The sequence below is a fragment of the Haliotis cracherodii genome, unplaced genomic scaffold (assembly GCF_022045235.1).
Source record: "Haliotis cracherodii isolate W230 unplaced genomic scaffold, xgHalCrac1.p SCAF_16, whole genome shotgun sequence".
Taxonomy (NCBI): Eukaryota; Metazoa; Mollusca; class Gastropoda; order Lepetellida; family Haliotidae; genus Haliotis; species Haliotis cracherodii.
In genome coordinates this window covers 32,290,451-32,318,061 of record NW_027266271.1, presented here as the reverse complement: position 1 = coordinate 32,318,061, position 27,611 = coordinate 32,290,451, and the positions used below count along the sequence as shown (strand labels likewise).

General features: G+C 44.4%; 1 protein-coding gene across 1 annotated transcript in view; it reads right to left on the bottom strand.

The window, feature by feature from the left end:
• Positions 1 to 27,611, bottom strand: part of LOC139464083 (kalirin-like) — a 90,323-nt gene that overhangs the window by 34,187 nt on the left and 28,525 nt on the right. The window contains exons 9-15 of the mRNA XM_071245637.1: positions 26,876 to 26,965; positions 21,152 to 21,244; positions 18,061 to 18,189; positions 14,680 to 14,877; positions 14,014 to 14,191; positions 12,361 to 12,406; positions 11,312 to 11,894 (exon numbers count right to left, since the gene is read on the bottom strand). Of these exons, the coding sequence (XP_071101738.1) occupies positions 11,312 to 11,894; positions 12,361 to 12,406; positions 14,014 to 14,191; positions 14,680 to 14,877; positions 18,061 to 18,189; positions 21,152 to 21,244; positions 26,876 to 26,965 (1,317 nt within the window). The remainder of the gene's footprint in view (positions 1 to 11,311; positions 11,895 to 12,360; positions 12,407 to 14,013; positions 14,192 to 14,679; positions 14,878 to 18,060; positions 18,190 to 21,151; positions 21,245 to 26,875; positions 26,966 to 27,611) is intronic.

The following is a 27,611-nucleotide window of genomic DNA, read 5'->3' as shown; positions in this document are numbered from 1 at the left end:
TCAAACATGTTCTCAGCTATCATAGTTATACTTGACTGAACTGATACTATGAACACTGGCAACCAGCATGACACAAGGACTGCAGCATGTGAGTGACTGACTTCTGTTGGAGAATACAAGCAGCAGCCTAGTGGAGGGATGTTGAAACAGACCATACCCTGCTTGGTGCTGCTAGAGTGGGTTATAAGATTTAACACCACATCCACAATTATGGAGTATTCCATTGACTGCTGGAAATCGATACTGGTCGACCTGGGGGCAGATCGCGGTCTAGTGAGGACAGACCTCAGGAGGACCAGCAGAGCTGGCACACCAGGAGACAACTGGTCATAATACCCTGGTGTTGTTAACTGAGCAATAAACACTGTCACAGGAGAGGAGGAGCCAGGAGACAACTGGTCATAATTTCCTGGTGTTGTTTACTGAGCAATAAACACTGTCACAGGAGAGGAGGAGCCAGGAGACAACTGGTCATAATTTCCTGGTGTTGTTTACTGAGCAATAAACACTGTCACAGGAGAGGAGGAGCCATAAGACAACTGGTCATAATATCCTGGTGTTGTTTACTGAGCAATAAACACTGTCACAGGAGAGGAGGAGCCATAAGACAACTGGTCATAATATCCTGGTGTTGTTTACTGAGCAATAAACACTGTCACAGGAGAGGAGGAGCCAGGAGACAACTGGTCAAAATATCCTGGTGTTGTTTACTGAGCAATAAACACTGTCCCAGGAGAGGAGGAGCCATAAGACAACTGGTCATTATTTCCTGGTGTTGTTTACTGGGCAATAAACACTGCCACAGGAGAGGAGGAACCTACCATGTAACCCCACTTGATAAATATTGATACATTCTAATCCTGATTGCAGAAATACCACACAGTACATGCTTATTACATGCTGTAGGCAGGGATACATCTTTGACTGTAAATTTCTGCTGGATGTTACTTGTGGAAAACAGTGCCATGAAGAATCTTACACAATATCGGCACAAGAACCTTACATAATATCAGCACAGAGAATCTTACACAATATAGGCACAGAGAATCTTACACAATATCGGCACAGAGAATCTTACACAAAACCTGCATAGAGAGTCTTACACAAAACCTGCATAGAGAATCTTACACAGAATCTGCACAGAGAATCTTACACAAAACCTGCATAGAGAATCTTACACAAAACCTGCATAGAGAATCTTACACAAAACCTGCATAGAGAATCTTACACAATATCTGTATGGAGAATCTTAAACATAGAGAATCTAACACACAGAGAATCTTACACAATATCTGTATGGAGAATCTTAAACATAGAGAATCTAACACAAAGATCATCTTACACAATATCTGTATGGAGAATCTTAAACATAGAGAATCTAACACAAAGATCATCTTACACAATATCTGCATGGAGAATCTTAAACATAGAGAATCTGGCACAGAATCTGCATAGAGAATCTGGCACAATATTGGCATAGAGATTCTTACATAAAATCTGCAAAGAGAATCTTAAACAAAACCGGCATAGAGAATCTTACACAAAACTGGCATAGAGAATCTTGCACTATATCGGCATAGAAAATCTCACACAAAACCTGCACAGGGACGACAAGAACGCGTCAATGTCCAGACCAGCTACTTTTGTGAGAACTGCCTTGAGAGAACCTGCCGCAGTTATTGTCAGGGTCTGTTCAACTTCCACCTCCTTCAGTGTTGGCCACAGATAGTGTGTGAACTGATCACACAGCACACACAGTCAGTACACAGCCAAGCTGATTCAATCTTTCTTTCAATGACTCATGTTTAAGCACAAAGTGAATTCCAAGGTATATTATTTACGAGGATTATGAGGTTTGTGTGTTACCATGGTCCCTGGCCCTGTAGCGGCAATCTGTTCTTTCCAAACACACTACAAACATCAGTCAGTCTTTGCCTTTTTCAACAAGTTTGTTTATGTTGAAATATCATCTCAGTCATCATCTGAAGTCAGTCAATTAAGGCAGCCCCTCTCCTGACGCAAACCCTGCACTGAATCACTGTGAACCCTGCACTGAATCACAGAGCCCTGGACTGAATCACTGCAATCAGTGCAAACCCTGCACTGAATCACTGTGAACCCTGCACTGAATCAGAGCCTTGGACTGAGTCACTGCAAACCCTGCACTGAATCACTGTGAACCCTGCACTGAATCACAGAGCCCTGCACTGAATCACTGTGAACCCTGCACTGAATCACTGTGAACCCTGCACTGAATCACTGTGAACCCTGCACTGAATCACTGCAAACCCTGCACTGAATCACTGTGAACCCTGCACTGAATCACTGTGAACCCTGCACTGAATCACTGCAAACCCTGCACTGAATCACTGTGAACCCTGCACTGAATCACTGTGAACCCTGCACTGAATCACTGTGAACCCTGCACTGAATCACTGCAAACCCTGCACTGAATCACTGCAAACCCTGCACTGAATCACTGCAAACCCTGCACTGAATCACAGAGCCCTGCACTGAATCACTGCGAACCCTGCACTGAATCACAGAGCCCTGCACTGAATCACTGCAATCAGTGCAAACCCTGCACTGAATCACTGTGAACCCTGCACTGAATCACTGCAAACCCTGCACTGAATCACTGTGAACCCTGCACTGAATCACAGAGCCCTGGACTGAATCACTGCAATCAGTTCAAAACCTGCACTGAATCACTGTGAACCCTGCACTGAATCACTGCAAACCCTGCACTGAATCACTGTGAACCCTGCACTGAATCACAGAGCCCTGCACTGAATCACTGCAAACCCTGCACTGAATCACTGCAAACCCTGCACTGAATCACTGTGAACCCTGCACTGAATCACAGAGCCCTGCACTGAATCACTGCAATCAGTGCAAACCATGCACTGAATCACTGGGAACCCTGCACTGAATCACTGGGAACCCTGCAGTGAATCACAGAGCCCTGCACTGAATCACTGCGAACCCTGCACTAAATCACTGGGAACAATGCACTGAATCACAGAGCCCTGCAATGAATCACTGTGAACCCTGCACTGAATCACTGCAAACCCTGTCCTGAATCACATAACCCTGCACTGAATCACTGTGAACCCTGCACTGAATCACTGGGAACCCTGCACTGAATCACATAACCCTGCACTGAATCACTGTGAACCCTGCACTGAATCACTGCAAACCCTGTCCTGAATCACATAACCCTGCACTGAATCACTGGGAACCCTGCACTGAATCACTGGGAACCCTGCACTGAATCACTGTGAACCCTGCACTGAATCACTGGGAACCCTGCACTGAATCACTGGGAGCCCTGCACTGAATCACTGCAAACCCTGCAGTGAATCACAGAGCCCTGCACTGAATCACTGCAAACCCTGCACTAAATCACTGGGAACAATGCACTGAATCACAGAGCCCTGCACTGAATCACTGCGAACCCTGCACTAAATCACTGGGAACAATGCACTGAATCACAGAGCCCTGCACTGAATCACTGCGAACCCTGCACTAAATCACTGGGAACAATGCACTGAATCACAGAGCCCTGCAATGAATCACTGCGAACCCTGCACTAAATCACTGGGAACAATGCACTGAATCACAGAGCCCTGCACTGAATCACTGCGAACCCTGCACTAAATCACTGGGAACAATGCACTGAATCACAGAGCCCTGCAATGAATCACTGCGAACCCTGCACTAAATCACTGGGAACAATGCAGTGAATCACAGAGCCCTGCACTGAATCACTGCGAACCCTGCACTAAATCACTGCAAACCCTGTCCTGAATCACAGAGCCCTGCAATGAATCACTGTGAACCCTGCACTGAATCACTGCAAACCCTGTCCTGATTCACATAACCCTGCACCGAATCACTGTGAACCCTGCACTGAATCACTGGGAACCCTGCACTGAATCACTGGGAACCCTGAACTGAATCACTGGGAACCCTGCACTGAATCACTGTGAACCCTGCACTGAATCACTGGGAACCCTGCACTGAATCACTGTGAACCCTGCAGTGAATCACTGGGAACCCTGCACTGAATCACTGCAAACCCTGCAGTGAATCACAGAGCCCTGCACTGAATCACTGCGAACCCTGCACTAAATCACTGGGAACAATGCACTGAATCACAGAGCCCTGCACTGAATCACTGCGAACCCTGCACTAAATCACTGCAAACCCTGTCCTGAATCACAGAGCCCTGCAATGAATCACTGTGAACCCTGCACTGAATCACTGCAAACCCTGTCCTGAATCACATAACCCTGCACTGAATCACTGTGAACCTTGCACTGAATCACTGGGAACCCTGCACTGAATCACTGGGAACCCTGCACTGAATCACTGGGAACAATTCACCTGAATCACAGAGCCCTGCATTGAATCACTGCACTGAAACACAGAGCCCTGCACTGAATCACAAATGGCGGTGTAGCGTGCCAACTGTGTGTGCTTAGAGTTTGCCTATTTCTTGAATTTGCAAATACATCTTCAAGAATAGCTCATTCATTGTTTGTGTGTGTTTGCTTGTGTTCACTTGACTAATTTCTCTTAGCTACAAAAAGAAACACTTACAGGTGAGCCTGGTGAGAGTGTGCAGCAGGTATAGACATAGACATAAGATGTGCTTGTGAGGTGTCTTTGAGAGCCATGAGGTATAGACATAAGATGTGCTTGTGAGGTGTCTTTGAGAGCCATGAGTATTTACATGAGGTGTCTACATATTGGTGTGATGGACACGCCCAGGTGAGAATGTACAAACAATCAACAAGGAAAGCAACACAGGAGTGGATGAACCACCTTTCATGTTTGTGTGATATGATACTGTGTAGGGGCGAGGGGGGATTGGGGCGGGCTGCCATTTCTTTGCACGTTTACATGACGGTGAGGCTAGGGGCTGGGGAATAACTGTGTATCACCTGCCTCTGATGAGCAACTTTAACTAGATCCTATGTTATCTGCTGATTTAACTTAACATTTAGACCCAAACAGTAAACAAAACTGACCACACAACTGTCCTTTCATTGGCTTTCATTTTAAGTCGCTTGACCCAGTAATAAATCCTGTAACATGTCACTGATCATGGTCGCTTGACCCAGTAATAAATCCTGTAACATATCACTGATAATGGTCACTTGACCCAGAAATAAATCCTGTAACATGTCACTGATCATCGTCACTTGACCCAGTAATAAATCCTGTAACATGTCACTGATCATCGTCACTTGACCCAGTAATAAATCCTGTAACATATCACTGATCATCGTCACTTGACCCAGTAATAAATCCTGTAACATGTCACTGATCATCGTCGCTTGACCCAGTAATAAATCCTGTAACATGTCACTGATCATCGTCACTTGACCCAGCAATAAATCCTGTAACATGTCACTGATCATGGTCGCTTGACCCAGCAATAAATCCTGTAACATATCACTGATCATGGTCACTTGACCCAGCAATAAATCCTGTAACATGTCACTGATCATGGTCACTTGACCCAGTAATAAATCCTGTAACATGTCACTGATCATGGTCGCTTGACCCAGTAATAAATCCTGTAACATGTCACTGATCATCGTCGCTTGACCCAGTAATAAATCCTGTTACATGTCACTGATCATCGTCACTTGACCCAGTAATAAATCCTGTAACATGTCACTGATCATCGTCACTTGACCCAGTAATAAATCCTGTAACATGTCACTGATCACCGTCACTTGACCCAGTAATAAATCCTGTAACATGTCACTGATCATCGACACACTCTTGGTGTTGTATAATTAACTTACAGAATATCATGTGATATCAGACACCTCTCCACATACATCACAATAAGCCAACATCTGTCATGAACTTGGCAACATATATTTCTTTATTAATTCTAGTTGACGAGCAAATGTTGAGGAACATTTTAGTAGCCAACCTTGGACAAAGTCAGACTGAACCGAATATAGGGCATATTTAATACAACATTAAGGGGGAAGTAACTCTGTATATAAAAGTAATGCATTGACAGAAGCAGTGACACCATAATGAGAAACTGAAAGAGATTGTTGTAATAAAGCGCAAAAAAAAATGTTGCAACTGCCCTTGAATGAACACTTGCTATACTTGTCTACCTGCATGCATAGATCATGCCTGGCTTCACACAAATGCATACATATCTATGACTGTCTACTCGTGCTGAAATCTACTACATTCTAAGTGAGAGTCGTCTACATTGTTAGAAATGTCTAATCATGCATAAGAGAAAATTCATAACTAAAGACCCAAAATCAACTTCAATTGGTCAATAAGTTTATTTTCTGCCAATTATAATTGTTGACATCTAAGAGACATACATTCATGTAATTCGCATATGCAAATATAGGATCTATTGTTGCGAGAATTTTCCAAGTCTTCATGCTAAGAACTAAACAATTTGAAGATGTAAGAACAGATAGATGAATGAGTGTCAAGTTGCTGTTAAAATCACACATGCCAAACTGTCCTCACTGATAACATAGCATCTCAACACAGAGAAGGCTGGAGGCTCAACTCACTCACTCACTCACCAGCCCCGACTCGTCTCAGTAGCCAGATCGGACAAGTGGAAGAACTTAGGAAGAATTGGTAACACGGCGCCATCCCTCAAACTACAGCTTTACATAGGCGCTAATAGTTGCATGGAACACAAAATGTTCGCCATAAAAACATGCACAATTATGACTTTAAACTTACGGAATTAGGCTGTGAGATAAAGCTAGACTGAATATAAAGTAGACTGAATGTAAAGTAGGCTGAATGTAAAGTAGGCTACTTAGCTGTGTAGGCGCACAGTGAGTGAGTGAGTGAGTTGAAGTTGTCAGCAGGAAGACACAGGGAACACTCACCTCTTGGATCACCTTGAAATTTATCAAGACAAGAAAATAGATGAACTCTACATGATGTCAGGACTACTCTAGCCACTGTTTACATACATACACGTGTTATTGTCCACTGACCACTACAGCTGATCGAGGTTACATAGGTCGAATTTGGCATGTATTATTTTAAAAGAGCACAGATCACTATGCAATGACGCTTTCTACACTGTCACAGGTCCCATACATCACACTGTCTCTAGAAGGTTTACAGTAGGCAATCCTTAAGTTAACAAAAACATAATGAACTGTGAAACTTTTCCTAAATTTACACAAATTATACACAGATTAAAGAGAATTTACAAAAAAATGAAACAATGAGATGAACATGTGACTAGAACGGACCAATCAGTGTGAAGACTGAATGATGTCGGTTTAGAAATTACGACTGATTCTAGGGCCTACTATGCCACATCACAAGATACCTCATAACAATGGAGGATATTGTCCATGAAAGGAAGAACAATACCCACAAGCTTGTAGTAAGAAATTTGGACTTTGATACCATGGTTTGGTAACTTGAGCAAAATCATCTCGCATTGTCTAGAAACTACAGATCTTAAATATATAAATATTTAAATACCTCTGGGCTTCCAAGCAAGGGAAGCAACATATACCATACACATATGAACTGTTTTGAACAATCCAAGTCAATTTCTCAAATCAAACAAAATTCGCGGGGCTTACTCAGCACTTGAAATTTGCATAAGTTTTAAAAATTTACATTGTAAAGCAAAAAAACTTATGAACAAAATTCACATCAGTAAAAATAACGATATTTACAGTTCCTATGGTATAAAAAGAGCACAAGTTAGAGTCCTGACTTTGGCAGCAACACATGGATGCAACATCAGTTATTATGAAATACCCGTTGGGGGAAATCTGGTGGCACTATACCAGGGACAAGTACAGCTGATGGATGGGGCTATACCAGGGACAAGCACAGTTGATGGATGGGGCTATACCAGGGACAAGCACAGTTGATGGATGGGGCTATACCAGGGACAAGTACAGTTGATGGATGGGGCTATACCAGGGACAAGCACAGTTGATGGATGGGGCTATACCAGGGACAAGTACAGTTGATGGATGGGGCTATACCAGGAACAAGCAGTTGATGGATGGGGCTATACCAGGGACAAGTACAGTTGATGGATGGGGCTATACCAGGGACAAGTACAGTTGATGGATGGGGCTATACCAGGGACAAGCACAGTTGATGGATGGGGCTATACCAGGGACAAGTACAGTTGATGGATGGGGCTATACCAGGGACAAGCACAGTTGATGGATGGGGCTATACCAGGGACAAGTACAGTTGATGGATGGGGCTATACCAGGGACAAGTACAGTTGATGGATGGGGCTATACCAGGGACAAGCACAGTTGATGGATGGGGCTATACCAGGGACAAGTACAGTTGATGGATGGGGCTATACCAGGGACAAGTACAGTTGATGGATGGGGCTATACCAGGGACAAGCACAGTTGATGGATGGGGCTATACCAGGGACAAGTACAGTTGATGGATGGGGCTATACCAGGGTCAAGCACAGTTGATGGATGGGGCTATACCAGGAACAAGCACAGTTGACTGATGGGGCTATACCAGGGACAAGTACAGTTGATGGATGGGGCTATACCAGGGACAAGTACAGTTGATGGATGGGGCTATACCAGGGACAAGGACAGTTGATGGAAGGAGCTATACCAGGGACAGGGACAAGGACAGTTGACTGATGGGGCTATACGAGGGACAAGGACAGTTGACTGATGGGGCTATACCAGGTACAGTAACAGGTCACAAGTGGGGGCTTTTCCATATTATCTTGAGTATAGTGCGCACCCAAGCAAAACGCCCCAGTTTTTTCGAATTTTATGCAGAGAATTATTTTTAGGAAAATGAACAGTTGATACCAGTCAATAAATTTGAAATTTGAAATAAAATCTCACTAGACAATATTGATTTACCAAAGTAAATTCCTGTATTTCCTGTTCTGATAGGCATTATTTTCTGTGCAGAGATCAAGTTTACTGTGAGTATTATGTTGTAAATTGAACTGGAAATAGCAATCAGCTGTACATACAGTTTGTCCCAATCTGCCAGTGATTCAGTTAAAACATACCCAATATTATAAATTTTAGAATTTTGATGCACAGATAGGAAGAATTGTATCTGAAACTATTATTTTATCAGGAATAATATATTTTAATCTCGTGGTATTTTAGCTGCAGCTTTTACTACAAATATTTCAGATGATAACCACAAGTGTAGCACTTTGGCACAGAAGATTGCTATGACCGGATATTTGTTATGCATGGAACAATTTGACCAGTCACCGTCGAGGCTCCTACGGTCGCGGTCATGAAAACATTATGTTGACATATAAGAATCAACAAATATGACTTCTAAAAAGTCAAAACATGGCATTTATGATATTTATATCCATTCTGTGTCAACTAAAGTTTGTTCCAAGGCATCAATAGCATCAACCCGATCGTGGTTGCTGTAAATAACAGTGAGTTAAGGCAATCTGCCGATAACCCCACTCAACATCTCACTGAAATTTATGTAAACAATATTGAACAAAATTTTGAATAAAGTTAATAATGTAGATTACAGATATAAGTCCAGATATACCATGAACACTTTTAATGACCAGACAGCTGATACAGGATCAAATTGCGTACGTCAGTTTGGATTTGTTGACATGTTTTTTTCCGGTGTTACAAACTCACAGTAATGTCGTTTCTTTGCGCTGGGAAAAACCCATCCCCCTCTGCACAGCTGTGTTTTAGGGAAAAACAGTGTGCAATATACTCAAGAAAATATGTTTACGATAAGATGTACCAGTTCGGTGTGTGTTTGTGTGTGTGTGTGTGTGTGCTGTGTGCGTGTGTCAGTATGGGGGGGTGGGGTGGATGTATGGTATAAGATATACAAGGTTGGGGGTTGGGGTGGATGTATGGTATAAAATGCACCACTATTATGCAATCACAACAAGCCAAGTTGTTCTCTCCTACAGAATGACACAGTGTTTAATGTTTTTTCTTGAAAGATTCTGGTACTGCCCTCCAGCTACACATAGCTACACAGATGAGGAGTACTCGCCACTGCTGGGCACATTCATTATCACCATGAATCATAGGTAAATGTCATGTAAATATTCATTAATATTCTATATGTCGGGTCATGTGGTACTGCGTGGCCGGCCAGTTTAAGTGGAGTTATGTCATTCTCACATGCAGACCTACAGACAAGGGGGGGCTGGTTGCAACAGCCTGACTAGCGCCAGCTGAGATAGTATCTACATATGAGGGGCTGGTTGCAACAGCTGAGATTGTGTCTACATATGGAGGGGGGGTGGCTGGTTGCAACAGCCCCTGAGCACCCTCCGTCCCCTTGAGAATGTCCTCAGCTCTTGAGACGTACCATGCTCAAACGACTCCTCCAGCAAAGATTGTTTACTCAGCACTACTCATATCACTTATGATTATTTTGAACATACATATTTGCAAGATTTACTCAATCCAAGATAAACAGGAATCCACGTGGAAGTAGTTTTATCTCCTGACCATGTCCTCTACAGGACACACACGAGCAGACATGTTACAAAATGAAATTAACACATATGAACAAAGGCAAAACAAAAAAAATGAACTCAATGAAACTCAATATTTCTTAAATCCTAGTTGTGGACATTGATTATAGTCTTCGAGAGTCTCAACTCTGACCTGACATCACAGACTCTAGAGGTGAAAATGTTATGTATCCAACACGTGCAATCCAAGGAAATTTAAGTCAATGCCATTGATCACAAAGGTCATGGTCATCGGGTCATGACCTCTGTTGACCTTAAGCTGAGCAAATGGTTCCCTGAAATAGCGACCCATTCCAGCAAATCAGCGAAACAGTCCCTCATAGTTTACTACTGCTACAGCCAATCAGAAGGCAAACAAATATTCACGATGATATGTAAATTAGCTTTCCTGTTTCTGTCACTCTGTCATCTGTAGCAGAGACGATAAGAACTGGCCGGTCAACCTTTGGCTGTTAGAATGAGTGAGCGAAGAGCGAATCAACGAGCATACTGGTAATTTCTAGAAGAAAGATCAACTCAGAGTAGATATTAAACATGGCCGCATGCAGCAGTTGATACAGGGCATTTCAACCAATCGTCACTTCACTCGACCGGGAAAGTGTCGGGTGAGGATTGGGCGGGTGTCTGCCAGAGTATGTCTGCCTAGCTCCCAGTTCACACTAAGACAGACAGGGTACAGACAGACATTCAACAGTTATAAAAACGCAACGTACATCCTTCCCACGAGGCCACACTTCATCACCTATTCAAAAGCCCATGGCCGGGCTCACTTACCGGGCTCTGTTCGGAGCCGGGGCTATCCGTGAGTTGTTTCGCACCCGCACACGGTTCAGCGGAACCAGCAGAAATAGTCCTACCACCATCGCTGTCTTGTACAACATCGGGCATTGAATGCGTATTTGCATAAACTTCAGGGGACCGAGTCCCGCCAGTGTTACTGCTGTTTCCAACACTATCAGTTTTATTCTTTTTACCCAGGGTGTTGCGAAATCCTTCAAATATTGTCTTTTTTGGCTTGGGTGAGCCAGCCACCCCTGAACTCGTCTCACTGCTAGGGGTGGTTCCACCAGATGCACTCATTTTCTTAGCACCACCATCACCAAGTTTTCTGTCAGGGTTTGTAGGATCTTTCGATGTTTCAATCGGAGAGTTTGGGCAAGATGACTTGGATGAGTCCTCAGCAGGGAGCTCAGGTAGGGGTGCGGGAACTGATTTACATCGTTCATGCTTTTTACTGTCATGACGACCACCTTTTGATTTGGTTGCAATGGGGTTGACACCCTTTGCTTGCTGTGGGTGAGAATGTGTCTTCCGTAATGCTGACTCTCGGGGCAGGCTACCGAACTCAGGAGCAGACCTGAAAGATGAGGAGGATCAGACATGATGCAGGACAACCACTCCTCTTCATTTATTTGGGCGAGTTGCTTACACACCCTGCATTTAAGCATCATATTTACATAAGCATCTGAGGATGACCACAATTGGGCCTGAAGTAAGACTCCATGGGAGTACCAGATGTACACAATGCCAAGACCGATGGAGGTAAGAGAATAATGATTTTGTTTCTTTGTTTATTGCTTAACGCCATATTTAGCAATATTTCAGCTATATTAGAGCAGCTTGTAAGTAATCGAGTCTGGGCTTAATGTTATCATGAGAAATGTCCTTAGCAATCGGGGTACCTTGACATGCAATCAACTATGTCACCGAGTCATCACCCAATCCATCCAGTTGCCCCTAATAAAAGTAAAAGAATACATTTCTGGGGTCAAACCAGTTCTACCATGGAATAGGGGAGAGGCAGGAGAGGGAGTCACACTTACATCTCCTTGGTGAGTTCCTTCTGGTAGGCAATGGGGGACTGTAGGGCTGAAACAGAAACACAACATGTTCATATACCCAATCTCTGCCACATGTCCATAAACCTAATCTCTGCAACAACATGTCCATATACCTAATCTCTGCCACATGTCCATATACCCAATCTCTGCCACAACATGTCCATATACCCAATCCCTACCACAACATGTCCATATACCTAATCTCTGCCACATGTTCATATACTCAATCTCTGCCACATGTCCATATACCCAATCTCTGCCACAACATGTCCATGTACCCAATCTCTGCCACAACATGTCCATATACCCAATCTCTGCCACAACATGTCCATGTACCCAATCTCTGCCACAACATGTCCATATACCCAATCTCTGCCACAACATGTCCATGTACCCAATCTCTGCCACAACATGTCCATGTACCCAATCTCTGCCACAACATGTCCATATACCCAATACCTACCACAACATGTCCATATACCCAATCCCTACCACAACATGTCCATATACCCAATCTCTGCAACAACATGTCCATATACCCAATCTCTGCAACAACATGTCCATATACCCAATCTCTGCCACAACATGTCCATATACCTAATCTCTGCCACATGTTCATATACTCAATCTCTGCCACATGTCCATATACCCAATCTCTGCCACAACATGTCCATGTACCCAATCTCTGCCACAACATGTCCATATACCCAATCTCTGCCACAACATGTCCATGTACCCAATCTCTGCCACAACATGTCCATATACCCAATCTCTGCCACAACATGTCCATGTACCCAATCACTGCCACAACATGTCCATGTACCCAATCTCTGCCACAACATGTCCATATACCCAATACCTACCACAACATGTCCATATACCTAATCTCTGCCACATGTTCATATACCCAATCTCCACAACATGTCTCAGTAATATATGCCCTGCTGTCTATGGGAGACAACAGCCACTCTCATCTTGTCCCAATGGCATATGCTCTGCCACCACCATTTTGTCTGAATGATATATGCCCTGCCACCATCTTGTTTCAGTGATAAAAAACCCCACTGTCTATGGGAAATACAGCCACCACCGTCTTGTCTCAGTGATATATACCCTGCTGTCTATGGGAGACAACAGCCACTCTCATCTTGTCCCAATGACATATGCTCTGCCAACACCATCTTGTCTGAATGATATATGCCCCGCCACCATTTTGTTTCAGTGATATATACCCCACTGTTTATGGGAAATACAGCCACCACCATCTGTCTCAGTGATATATACCCCACTGCCTATGGGAGATACAGCCACCACCATCTTGTCTCAGTGATATATGCCCTGCCAACACCATATTGTCTGAATGATATATGCCCTGCCACCATTTTGTTTCAGTGATATATACCCACTGTCTATGGGAAATACAGCCACCACCGTCTTGTCTCAGGATTATTTATGCCCTGCCACCACCATCTTGTTTCAGTGATATATGCCCCGCTGTCTATGGGAGACACCGCCATCATGTCATGTGTACCACAGTGAGTATAGTAACACATCATATCATTCAGTTCTGTTTGACTGGATATCAAAATGCCAACTATTCTATACACAGGATCCATGCTCTAGCCTCAGCCCTACCTCTGAGAAAGTCGCCCTGCATGTCGAGGATGGACTTGATCTCCCTGATCCAGGTTTGTTTGATCTCTTCTGATGGGGCCTGGGTGTGAAACTTCATGTCAGACCCTGGGGTCCGGTCCACCAGCACGAAGCGGAAGGGTTCTCCTTCCACATTCTCAGACATTGACATCTTGTTGACCTGAAACCGATGACCCATAGGTGAGGTGAAATGGGGTTTAACGTCGCGTCCAAGATTATTGCACATACAAAGTGATATGCATGCACGTGTGTGTGGCTGCTTGTAATGGTCTGATGCCGATTTTATAGTGCTAGCCCACTGAGATACCATATTGCAGTTTAACAGGAAAACTCCACTCAGACACAGTATACACTGACTCTGTGCTGACCAGTCCTTGTTTCAGCTCCTTCATGCCGAGCGACAGGCAGGGTAGCAACAAGTACCATCTTTAACGTCTTTTGGGATAGAACCTGATGGCCCATTGACAGATAACTTGTGAAATGTAAAAATCATTAAATTATCAAATATCATGCAAAGGACAGCAGTGAGACTTGGATTATTTGGAGTCTGAGACCAAACCAAATCTCAAGAAAATAACAACAATGAATCTTCTCCATCCTCAACCCAACACTGATAACAAGGAAATTCGGCAAACTTCACTGACTTACTTTGACACTATTTTTGAACACATAGTTGGCATTGGAGAAATCTCCTTTTCTTTTTTCCGTCATCTCACTGAAGATGATGATCTGCTCAAAGAGAAACACCCGCCGTTCCTTGAACTTCTGTGGTCCTGATGTCCCTGAAATCTCCGACACAAGCAGCGTGTCCTGCAGCAGTAGCTTGCCCTGGGCAGTGATCTTACCCTGCAACACACAACACACCCCATAAGTCTCGCAGCGTACCCTGTAACACACAGCACCCCATCAGTCTCACAGCGTACCCTGCAACACACAACACAACCCAAGTCTCACACCTCACCTTGTAACACACAGCACCCCATAAGTCTCACAGCTTACCCTGCAACACACAACCCAACATAAGTCTCACACCTCACCCTGTAACACACAACACAACATAAGTCTCACACCTCACCCTGTAACACACAACACAACCCATCAGTCTCGCAGCGTACCCTGCAACACACAACACCCCATCAGTCTAACAGCGTACCCTGCAATACACAACACAACCCATCAGTCTCACAGCTTACCCTGCAACACACAACACCCCATAAGTCTTGCAGCTTACCCTGCAACACACAACACCCCATCAGTCTCACAGCTTACCCTGCAACACACAACACAACCCATAGGTCTCGCAGCTTACCCTGCAACACACAACACAACCCATCAGTCTCACAGCGTACCCTGCACCACACAACACAACCCATAAGTCTCACAGCTTACCCTGAAACACACAACACACCCCATCAGTCTCGCAGCGTACCCTGCACCACACAGCACATCCCATCAGTCTCACAGCTTACCCTGTAACACACAACACAACCCATAAGTTTCGCAGCGTACCCTGCACCACACAACATCCAATCAGTCTCACAGCGTCCCTTTCAACACACAACACAACCCATAGGTCTCGCAGCTTACCCTGCAACACACAACACAACCCATAAATCTCGCAGCTTACCCTGCACAACACAACACCCCATAAGTCTCACACCTCACCCTGCAACACACAACATCCCATCAGTCTCACAGTCTCACCCATGAGTCTCACGGCGTACCCTGCAACACACAACACAACCCATAGGTCTCGCAGCTTACCCTGCAACACACAGCACCCCATAAGTCTCACACCTCACCCTGCAACGCACAACAACCCATGAGTCTCACAGCATACCCTGCAACACACAACACCCCATCAGTCTCACACCTCACCCTGCAAAGCACAACAACCCATGAGTCTCACAGCTTACCCTGCAACACACAGCACCCCATCAGTCTCACACCTCACCCTGCAAAGCACAACAACCTATGAGACTCACAGCTTACCCTGCAACACACAACACCCCATCAGTCTCACACCTCACCCTGCAACGCACAACAACCCATGAGTCTCACAGCTTACCCTGCAACACACAGCACCCCATCAGTCTCACACCTCACCCTGCAACGCACAACACAACCCATAGGTATCACAGCTTACCCTGCAACAGACAACACCCCATCAGTCTCACACCTCACCCTGCAACGCACAACAACCCATGAGTCTCACAGCGTACCCTGCAACACACAACACCCCATGAGTCTCACAGCTTACCCTGCAACACACAACACAACCCATAGGTCTCGCAGCTTACCCTGCAACACACAACACACCCCATCAGTCTCACAGCATACCCTGCAACACACAACACAACCCATAGGTCTCGCAGCTTACCCTGCAACACACAACACCCCATCAGTCTCGCAGCTTACCCTGCAACAGACAACACCCCATCAGTCTCACAGCATACCCTGCAACACACAACACAACCCATAGGTCTTACAGCGTACCCTGCAACACACAACACCCCATCAGTCTCACAGCTTACCCTGCAACACACAACACAACCCATAGGTCTCACAGCGTACCCTGCAACACACAACACCCCATCAGTCTCACAGCTTACCCTGCAACACACAACACAACCCATAGGTCTCGCAGCTTACCCTGCAACACACAACACCCCATCAGTCTCACAGCGTACCCTGCAACACACAACACAACCCATAGGTCTCGCAGCTTACCCTGCAACACACAACACCCCATCAGTCTCGCAGCTTACCCTGCAACACACAACACCCCATCAGTCTCGCAGCTTACCCTGCAACACACAACACCCCATCAGTCTCACAGCATACCCTGCAACACACAACACAACCCATAGGTCTTACAGCGTACCCTGCAACACACAACACCCCATAAGTCTCACAGCTTACCCTGCAACACACAACACAACCCATAGGTCTCACAGCGTACCCTGCAACACACAACACCCCATCAGTCTCACAGCTTACCCTGCAACACACAACACAACCCATAGGTCTCACAGCGTACCCTGCAACACACAACACCCCATCAGTCTCGCAGCTTACCCTGCAACAGACAACACCCCATCAGTCTCACAGCATACCCTGCAACACACAACACAACCCATAGGTCTTACAGCGTACCCTGCAACACACAACACCCCATCAGTCTCACAGCTTACCCTGCAACACACAACACAACCCATAGGTCTCACAGCGTACCCTGCAACACACAACACCCCATCAGTCTCACAGCTTACCCTGCACCACACAACACAACCCATAGGTCTCACAGCGTACCCTGCAACACACACCACCCCATCAGTCTCGCAGCGTACCCTGCACCACACAGCACATCCCATCAGTCTCACAGCTTACCCTGTAACACACAACACACCCCATCAATCTCACAGCTTACCCTGCAACACACAACACAACCCATAGGTCTCACAGCGTACCCTGCAACACACACCACCCCATCAGTCTCGCAGCGTACCCTGCACCACACAGCACATCCCATCAGTCTCACAGCTTACCCTGTAACACACAACACACCCCATCAGTCTCACAGCTTACCCTGTAACACACAACACAACCCATAAGTCTCGCAGCGTACCCTGCACCACACAACATCCAATCAGTCTCACAGCGTACCCTGCAACACACAACACAACCCATAGGTCTCACAGCATACCCTGCAACACACAACACCCCATCAGTCTCACAGCATACCCTGCAACACACAACACCCCATCAGTCTCACAGCGTACCCTTCACCACACCCACTATACAGTCACACTATAATGAATATTCTACTGTCAGGAACCAGCTAGACCTGGTTGTTTGCTTAAACTAAGAGGTTTAAACTAACAACAAGTACCATCTTTTAACGTCTTTTGGTATGACGTGGTCGGGGATCGAACCCCAGACCTTGCGCTCTCCGGGCGGACGCTCTACCACTAGAGCACGGAGGCGGTCGCTGAAACTAAATACCAACTTGGCCCAGGGTTTACTCACATTGAAGCCCTGCAGTCTTCCAACCTGCATCATATCATTGGCGGCCTTGGGGACGACATTCATGACTCGGAGTGCCTTCTTCAGGTCCGACACATCCAGTCCAGCTCTCTCCGTGTACTTGGCTATGTCCTGAAAACAGCACAGTCTTTATAGCACAGGCCACACTAATTTTTGGGTGAGGTGAAATGGGGTTTAAAGTCAAGTCAAAGATTATAAAAGCGACATGCATACATGTGTGTGTGTTTTTAACGTCTTTTGGTATGACGCGCTGGGGATCGAACCCCAGAACTTCTGCTCTCTTAGCGGACGCTCTACCACTAGATCACAACTGGTGGTCTCACTAATGTTGTGGTTGTGGTGGATTGGATAAAGTTTGGTGTGAGCGTTGAGGGTGACTGGTCTAGTGTGAGTGTGGTGGTGAGATAAAGTCTGGTTTGAGTGTGGAGGGTGAGATGAAGTCTAGTGTGAGTTTGGGGGGTGAGATAAAGTCTAGTGTGAGTGTGGAGGATGAGATTAAGTCTGGTGTGAATGTGGTGGTGAGATAAAGTCTGGGGTGAGCGTTGAGGGTGAGATAAAGACTAGTGTGACTGTGGTGGTGAGATAAAGTCTAGTGTGAGTTTTAGGGGTGAGATAAAGTCTAGTGTCAGTGTGGAGGATGAGATTAAGTCTGGTGTGAATGTGGTGGTGAGATAAAGTCTGGGGTGAGCGTTGAGGGTGAGATAAAGACTAGTGTGACTGTGGTGGTGAGATAAAGTCTAGTGTGAGTTTTAGGGGTGAGATAAAGTCTAGTGTGAATGTGGAGGGTGAGATAAAGTCTAGTGTGAATGTGGAGGGTGAGATAAAGTCTAGTGTGAGTTTGGGGGTGAGATAAAGTCTAGTATGAGTGTGTGTGGGGGTGATATAAAGACTAGTGTGAGTGTGAACAGTGAGATAAAGACTAGTGTGAGTGTGGGGGGTGAGATAAAGTCTAGTGTGAGTGTGGTGGTGAGATAAAGTCTAGTGTGAGTTTGGGGGGTGAGATAAAGTCTAGTATGAGTGTGTGTGTGTGTGTGGGGGGGGTGAGATAAAGACTAGTGTGAGTGTGAGCAGTGAGATAAAGTCTAGTGTGAGTATGGTGGTGAGATAAAGTCTGGTGTGAGTGTGGATGGTGAGATGAAGTCTAGTGTGAGTGTGGAGGATGAGATTAAGTCTGGTGTGAATGTGGTGGTGAGATAAAGTCTAGGGTGAGCGTTGAGGGTGAGATAAAGTCTAGTGTGAGTGTGGTGGTGAGATAAAGTCTGGCGTGAGTGTGGAGGGTGAGATAAAGACTAGTGTGACTGTGGTGGTGAGATAAAGTCTAGTGTGAGTTTTAGGGGTGAGATAAAGTCTAGTGTGAATGTGGAGGGTGAGATAAAGTCTAGTGTGAGTTTGGGGGGTGAGATAAAGTCTAGTATGAGTGAGTGGGGGTGATATAAAGACTAGTGTGAGTGTGAACAGTGAGATAAAGACTAGTGTGAGTGTGGAGGGTGAGATAAAGTCTAGTGTGAGTGTGGTGGTAAGATAAAGTCTAGTGTGAGTTTGGGGGGTGAGATAAAGTCTAGTATGAGTGTGTGTGTGTGGGGGGGGGGGGGTGAGAAAAAGACTAGTGTGAGTGTGAGCAGTGAGATAAAGTCTAGTATGAGTGTGTGTGTGGGGGGGGGGGGGGGGGGGTGAGAAAAAGACTAGTGTGAGTGTGAGCAGTGAGATAAAGTCTAGTGTGAGTATGGTGGTGAGATAAAGTCTGGTGTGACTGTGGAGGCAACATAAAGTCTGGTATGAGTGGAGGGTGAGATAAAGTCTGGTGTGAGCGTGGTGGTGAGATAAAGTCTAGTGTGAGTTTGGGGGTGAGATAAAGACTAGTGTGAGTGTGGAGGGTGAGATAAAGTCTAGTGTGAGTTTGGGGGTGAGATAAAGACTAGTGTGAGTGTGGAGGGTGAGATAAAGTATAGTGTGAGTTTGGGGGTGAGATAAAGACTAGGGTGAGTGTGGAGGGTGAGATAAAGTCTAGTGTGAGTTTGGGGGTGAGATAAAGACTAGTGTGAGTGTGGAGGGTGAGATAAAGTCTAGTGTGAGTGTGGAGGGTGAGATAAAGTCTAGTGTGAGTATGGAGGATGAGATAAAGTCTAGTGTGAGTGTGGTGGTGAGATAAAGACTAATGTGATTGTGGGGGTGGTGGTGAGATAAAGACTAGTGTGAGTGTGGGGTGGTGGTGAGATAAAGTCTAGTGTGAGTGTGGAGGGTGAGATTAAGTCTAATGTAAGTGTGGAGGATAAGATAAAGTCTAGTGTGAGTGTGGAGGATGAGATAAAGTCTAGTGTGAGTGTGGGGGTGGTGGTGAGATAAAGACTAGTGTGAGTGTGAACAGTGAGATAAAGTCTGGTGTGACTGTGGAGGCAAGATAAAGTCTGGTATGAGTGGAGGGTGAGATAAGTCTGGTGTGAGTGTGAACAGTGAGATAAAGTCTGGTGTGAGTGTGGTGGTGAGATAAAGTCTGGTATGAGTGGTTGGTGAGATAAGTCTGGTGTGAAAGTGGTGGTGAGATAAAGACTAGTGTGAGTTTGGGGGTGAGATATAGACTTGTGTGAGTGTGGGGGGCAAGATAAAGTCTAGTGTGAGTATGGAGGATGAGATAAAGTCTAGTGTGAGTGTGGAGGTTGAGATAAAGACTAGTGTGAGTGTGGGGGTGGTGGTGAGATAAAGAATAGTGTGAGTGTGAACAGTGAGATAAAGTCTGGTGTGACTGTGGAGGCAAGATAAAGTCTGGTATGAGTGGAGGGTGAGATAAGTCTGGTGTGACTGTGGAGGCAAGATAAAGTCTGGTGTGAGTGAAGGGTGAGATAAGTCTGGTGTGACTGTGGAGGCAAGATAAAGTCTGGTATGAGTGGAGGGTGAGATAAAGTCTGGTGTGACTGTGGAGGCAAGATAAAGTCTGGTATGAGTGGAGGGTGAGATAAGTCTGGTGTGACTGTGGAGGCAAGATAAAGTCTGGTATGAGTGAAGGGTGAGATAAGTCTGGTGTGAGTGTGGAGGGTGAGATGGGAGATGGGAGTGTTACATTGGAGAGGAGACTTACCCTCAGCAGGAGCTGGTACTTCATGATCCTCTGGACTGGCTTGATAAGGAGATCTGGCAATGTGAGCTTGTGGCCGAGCTTCTGACGCAGATCCTGGGATAAGAACCAAATAGTGATCACATTCTGATACATTAGCCTCACAGCAGCAGTGATCACATTCTGACACATTAGCCTCACAGCAGTAGCGATCACATTCTGATACATTAGCCTCACAGCAGAACGGTGATCACATTCTGACACATTAGCCTCGCAGCAGTAGTGATCACATTCTGATACATTAGCCTCACAGCAGTAGTGATCACATTCTGATACATAAGCCTCACAGCAGTAGCGATCACATTCTGATGCATTAGCCTCGCAGCAGTAGCAATCACATTCTGATACATTAGCCTCACAGCAGTAGCGATCACATTCTGATACATTAGCCTCGCAGCAGTAGCGATCACATTCTGACACATTAGCCTCACAGCAGTAGCGATCACATTCTGACACATTATCCTTACAGCAGTAGCGATCACATTCTGATACATTAGCCTCAAAGCAGTAGCGATCACATTCTGATGCATTAGCCTCGCAGCAGTAGCAATCACATTCTGATACATTAGCCTCACAGCAGTAGCGATCACATTCTGATACATTAGCCTCGCAGCAGTAGCGATCACATTCTGACACATTAGCCTCACAGCAGTAGCGATCACATTCTGACACATTATCCTTACAGCAGTAGCGATCACATTCTGATACATTAGCCTCACAGCAGTAGCGATCACATTCTGATACATTAGCCTCACAGCAGTAGCGATCACATTCTGATACATTAGCCTCACAGCAGTAGCGATCACATTCTGATACATTAGCCTCACAGCAGTAGCGATCACATTCTGATACATTAGCCTCACAGCAGTAGCGATCACATTCTGATACATTAGCCTCACAGCAGTAGCGATCACATTCTGATACATTAGCCTCGCAGCAGTAGCGATCACATTCTGACAGATTAGCCTCACAGCAGTAGCGATCACATTCTGATACATTAGCCTCACAGCAGAAAAAGAGAGAGCAGATGTTTTTCTTCTAAATTAATATCAGGATTAGAATGATCTCAGAGAGGGGTTATCTCTGCCACTTATTAGGGCTCCCTGCCTACAAGGCAAGAGCCCTCTTGTTATTGTTCGATTTATTATTATTATTATTAGGGCTCCCTGCCTACAAGGCAAGAGCCCTCTTGTTATTGTTCGATTTATTATTATTATTATTATTTATTATTATTATTATTCCGGCGTATTTTGTACCAATCATAACTCCAAAACTACTGCTCAGAATCTCTTGAAACTTTGCAGCAAGATAGCTTAGCTACTGAAGTGATGCCCACAAAAATCTCAAGACTCTAGACTTAAGGACTAAGGGCAGATAACTCAAAACAACTTTAAAAATCGCAATTTCAACAGCTAATAACTCCGCCACGAAAGCTCCAAAGACTTCCAAAATTCTTGAACAGGTGCGGAATCAGATGGCCAACAAATTCTCTACTCATCTAATGTAGCGAAATTGCTTCGTTTGGCCTCCAGATTGGATTAAGTGTTTTTGCACTGTTTTTTACCCAATTTCTCAGTACATGACTCCCAAAATCTCCTCAGCTCAAACTACCAGCTCAAAAGCTTCCAAACTCTCCATACTTTGGCTCCAAGTACCATACTAACAACTTCAAAGAAAAAATCCTCAGATATGTCTTCAATGACCGCCATATTGACTCCAACTTCCGGCTCAAAGTTATTTTGAAACTTTTGATAGGACATCTTTAGCAAGCTCTAGCATTGGAAACTTATCAGGTAAGGCACTTGAACAACTTCTGTTGAATCTTGCTTTGGTTGCTGAACAAGATCTCTTCTTGCTCTTATGTGAAAAGTCACGTGATGTGGCGGCCATATTGGATTTAGCTAGCCTCTAATATAATTACTTTGCAAACGACGTAGCTGCTAAAGTTCTTCATAGAAAGTGCTACAAATTACCACAATGCACCAGCGTCACATGCTAAACATTTCATGTTCTTAGCTGTTTGTCAAAAGTTGCGTCATTTAGCGTCCATATTGGATTAAAGACCGTGAAAATGCAAAAAGTGATAAAAACGGCACTAAACAGCATATATCTCCGCCAATATTGCTCCAATAGCTACCATATTTTGCATGTGACACCGTCATAAGATACTGATCATTTTCGATCGGGCCGTCAAAATCGATATTTCCAGCCGTTTGGCCGCCATCTTGGATTGAAGTTTTTTTTCGTCAGGTTGCCATGGAAACCAGACGTGACAACGGAATGCATGGATATTCACAGCATTATTAGATACAGACCATTAGAAGATGTCTGCAAAGTTTCAGCTTTGTAAGTTAGATAGTTCATGAGCAAATGACAAAACAAGATTTTGGTGGACAGACGCGCGGACGGACGGCGGACATGCATATCATCAAAATTTATCTATACATATGCTAGAACTGGTCGGGGTAATCCATAATTACCAACCACTTCCCCCATACATGCAAAAACAGTCGCGTGACAGCTCGCCAAAAAAAGTACATTTTCGTTTAACGGACCACCTAAATGACCTTGACCCCATGACCTTGGTGACCTTGAATTTTTTAAAATGGTTTTAGTCCAGCTACCCGATCCCGGGGTCAAAAGTGCCAAAATCGCAAAAATAACGATTTCTTATTAGGGCTCCCTGCCTACAAGGCAAGAGCCCTCTTGTTATTGTTCGATTTATTATTATTATTATTATTTATTATTATTATTATTCCGGCGTATTTTGTACCAATCATAACTCCAAAACTACTGCTCAGAATCTCTTGAAACTTTGCAGCAAGATAGCTTAGCTACTGAAGTGATGCCCACAAAAATCTCAAGACTCTAGACTTAAGGACTAAGGGCAGATAACTCAAAACAACTTTAAAAATCGCAATTTCAACAGCTAATAACTCCGCCACGAAAGCTCCAAAGACTTCCAAAATTCTTGAACAGGTGCGGAATCAGATGGCCAACAAATTCTCTACTCATCTAATGTAGCGAAATTGCTTCGTTTGGCCTCCAGATTGGATTAAGTGTTTTTGCACTGTTTTTTACCCAATTTCTCAGTACATGACTCCCAAAATCTCCTCAGCTCAAACTACCAGCTCAAAAGCTTCCAAACTCTCCATACTTTGGCTCCAAGTACCATACTAACAACTTCAAAGAAAACATGTATTTATGTCAAATGTGATATATTTTCCTGATAGCACTTGACCTGGCGATTCCAGAACACCAAACCGTTTGTCTGTAGCTCAATGGACAACGAAACTACAGCCTTTTGAAAATGGAACTCTTTGGCCCCAGTCCATCAACTTGCAAAATAGCACAACTCTAGACACCTGTTACTCGGGAACTACTGGTCCGATTTCGGCTAAATTTCGTGTGTATTGGTAGAGTATTGTAGTCACGCAGCATATAAGAGAGAAATGATACATAATTTATGTATAACAACATTTGTTGCCTATTGCTCCTAGCCAGATCATTGACAGCGCAGGTAGAAACGGACTATAATGTTAAAGCGTACTGCAGACTGCTAGTGGGTAAGATCTACCGAAACTGACTATAATAATGAGCCGTTGTCAACCAGTGGTACACACGGGGTTTTCTTTGCTGATTGGATGGGTTGTTTTAACAAGAAGATGACAAGAAGGGACTGATATGTGTTGTTACTGTTAGATAATGTCCCAAGCCATCTCATCCCTGAGCACGGATCAAATTACAAGATCCATTTCCTGCATATTACAATATCAAGTCACCAACACCTCTGCATGCTGGTATCTTCCAACCTGAACAGACCCAGAGCCAAAATGGGAATTTTTTTCTTGGTCAAAACGGACCGGTGAAATATCCTATTGATAATCCAGGTCATATCATAGTCGTACACAGTAGTGCACATATCCTTCCGCATATCGGAATGCACTTATATAACCACAGTAGATAATGCTAATAGATTAGGGTCATTAAGGAATCAGTTTCAATGGTTTTTAGTACTCTGTATAACCAAAGTGCAATTTTTCAAAATTACTTCTATGAATGGAGAACAGGATCCGCAGCTAAACAATTCCGATAGGGAGCCCGCCATCGCTGCTCGCAGCTATATTTCTTTATTATTATTATTATTCCGGCGTATTTTGTACCAATCGTAACTCCAAAACTACTGCTCAGAATCTCTTGAAACTTTGCAGCAAGATAGCTTAGCTACTGAAGTAATGCCCACAAAAATCTCAAGACTCTAGACTCAAGGACTAAGGGCAGATAACTCAAAACAACTTTAAAAATCGCAATTTCAACAGCTCATATCTCCGCCACGAAAGCTCCAAAGACTTCCAAAATTCTTGAACAGGTGCGGAATCAGATGCCCGACAAAATCTCTACACATCCAATGTAGCGAAATTGCTTCGTTTGGCCTCCAGATCGGATTAAGTGTTTTTGCACTGTTTTTTACCAGATTTCTCAGTACTTGACTCCCAAAATCTCCTCAGCTCAAACTACCAGCTCAAAAGCTTCCAAACTCTCCATACTTTGGCTCCAAGTACCATACTAACAACTTCAAAGAAAACATGTATTTATGTCTAATGTGATATATTTTCCTGATAGCCCTTGTCCTGGCGATTCCAGTACACCAAACGGTTTGACTGTAGCTCAATGGACAACGAAACTACAGCCTTTTGAAAATGGCACTCTTTGGCCCCAGTCCATCAACTTGCCAAATAGCACAACCCTAGACACCTGTTACTCGGGAACTACTGGTCCGATTTCGGCTAAATTTCGTGTGTATTGGTAGAGTATTGTAGTCACGCAGCATATAAGAGAGAAATGATACATAATTTATGTATAACAACATTTGTTGCCTATTGCTCCTAGCCGGATCATTGACAGCGCAGGTAGAAACGGACTATAATGTTAAAGCGTACTGCAGACTGCTAGTGGGTAAGATCTACCGAAACTGAATATAATAATGAGCCGTTGTCAACCAGTGGTACACACGGGTTTTTCTTTGCTGATTGGATGAGTTGTTTTAACAAGAAGATGACAAGAAGGGACTGATATGTGTTTTTACTGTTAGATAATGTCCCAAGCCATCTCATCCCTGAGCACGGATCAAATTACAAGATCCGTTTCCTGCATATTACAATAACAAGTCAGCAACACCTCTGCATGCTGGTATCTTCCATCCTGAACAGACCCAGAGCCAAAATGGGAATTTTTTTCTTGGTCAAAACGGACCGGTGAAATATCCTATTGATAATCCAGGTCATATTATAGTCGTACACAGTAATGCACATATCCTTCCGCATATCGGAATGCACTTATATAACCACAGTAGAAAATGTCTTAATGCTAATAGATAAGGGTCATTAAGAACTCAGTTTCAATGGTTTTTGTACTCTGTATAACCAAAGTGCAATTTTTCAAAATTACTTATATGAATGGAAAACAGGATCCGCTGCTAAAAAAATTCAGATAGGGAGCCCGCCATCGATGCTCGCAGCTATATTTTGTAATCCTGAAATTGATGGAGTGGATTCGACCTTTCAATAACTTACTTCCCTACATGGAAAGTGCAGCTCCAGTCAAACATATCACCATCCAGAGGCAAACTCTTGAAATATGCGCTTTTTAAATAAAAGAAAATATAAGAACTGAATTTTGTGTACTTACCTCGAAGAAAGTTTCTACGTATTCAGCAACTATGTACTCTGACTTCGGCTTGTTCTCACAATATTTGACATACATGTAGAGCCTCCGCTCCTGCAGGGAGAAAACAGTGTCACACATCACAGATCACATAACAGTGTCACACATCACAGATCAAAGTGTCACACATCACACATCACAGTCACACATTACAGATGACAGAACACAGTGTCACACATCACAGTGTCACACATCACAGTGTCACACATCACAGTGTCACACATCACAGAACACCGTGTCATACATCACAGTGCCACACATCACAGATCAAAGAACACAGTGACACACATCACAGTGTCACACATCACAGATCAAAGAACAAAGTGTCATCACAGAACACAGTGTCACACATCACAGATCACAGAACACAGTGCCACACATCACAGTGTCACACATCACAGATCAAAGAACAAAGTGTCACACATCACAGAACACCGTGTCACACATCACAGAACACAGTGCCACACATCACAGTGTCACACATCACAGAACACAGTGCCACACATCACAGTGCCACACATCACAGTGTCACACATCACAGAACACAGTGCCACACATCACAGTGCCACACATCACAGTGTCACACATCACAGATCAAAGAACAAAGTGTCACACATCACAGAACACCGTGTCACACATCACAGATCACAGAACCACACATCACAGATCAAAGAACACAGTGTCACACATCACAGATAAA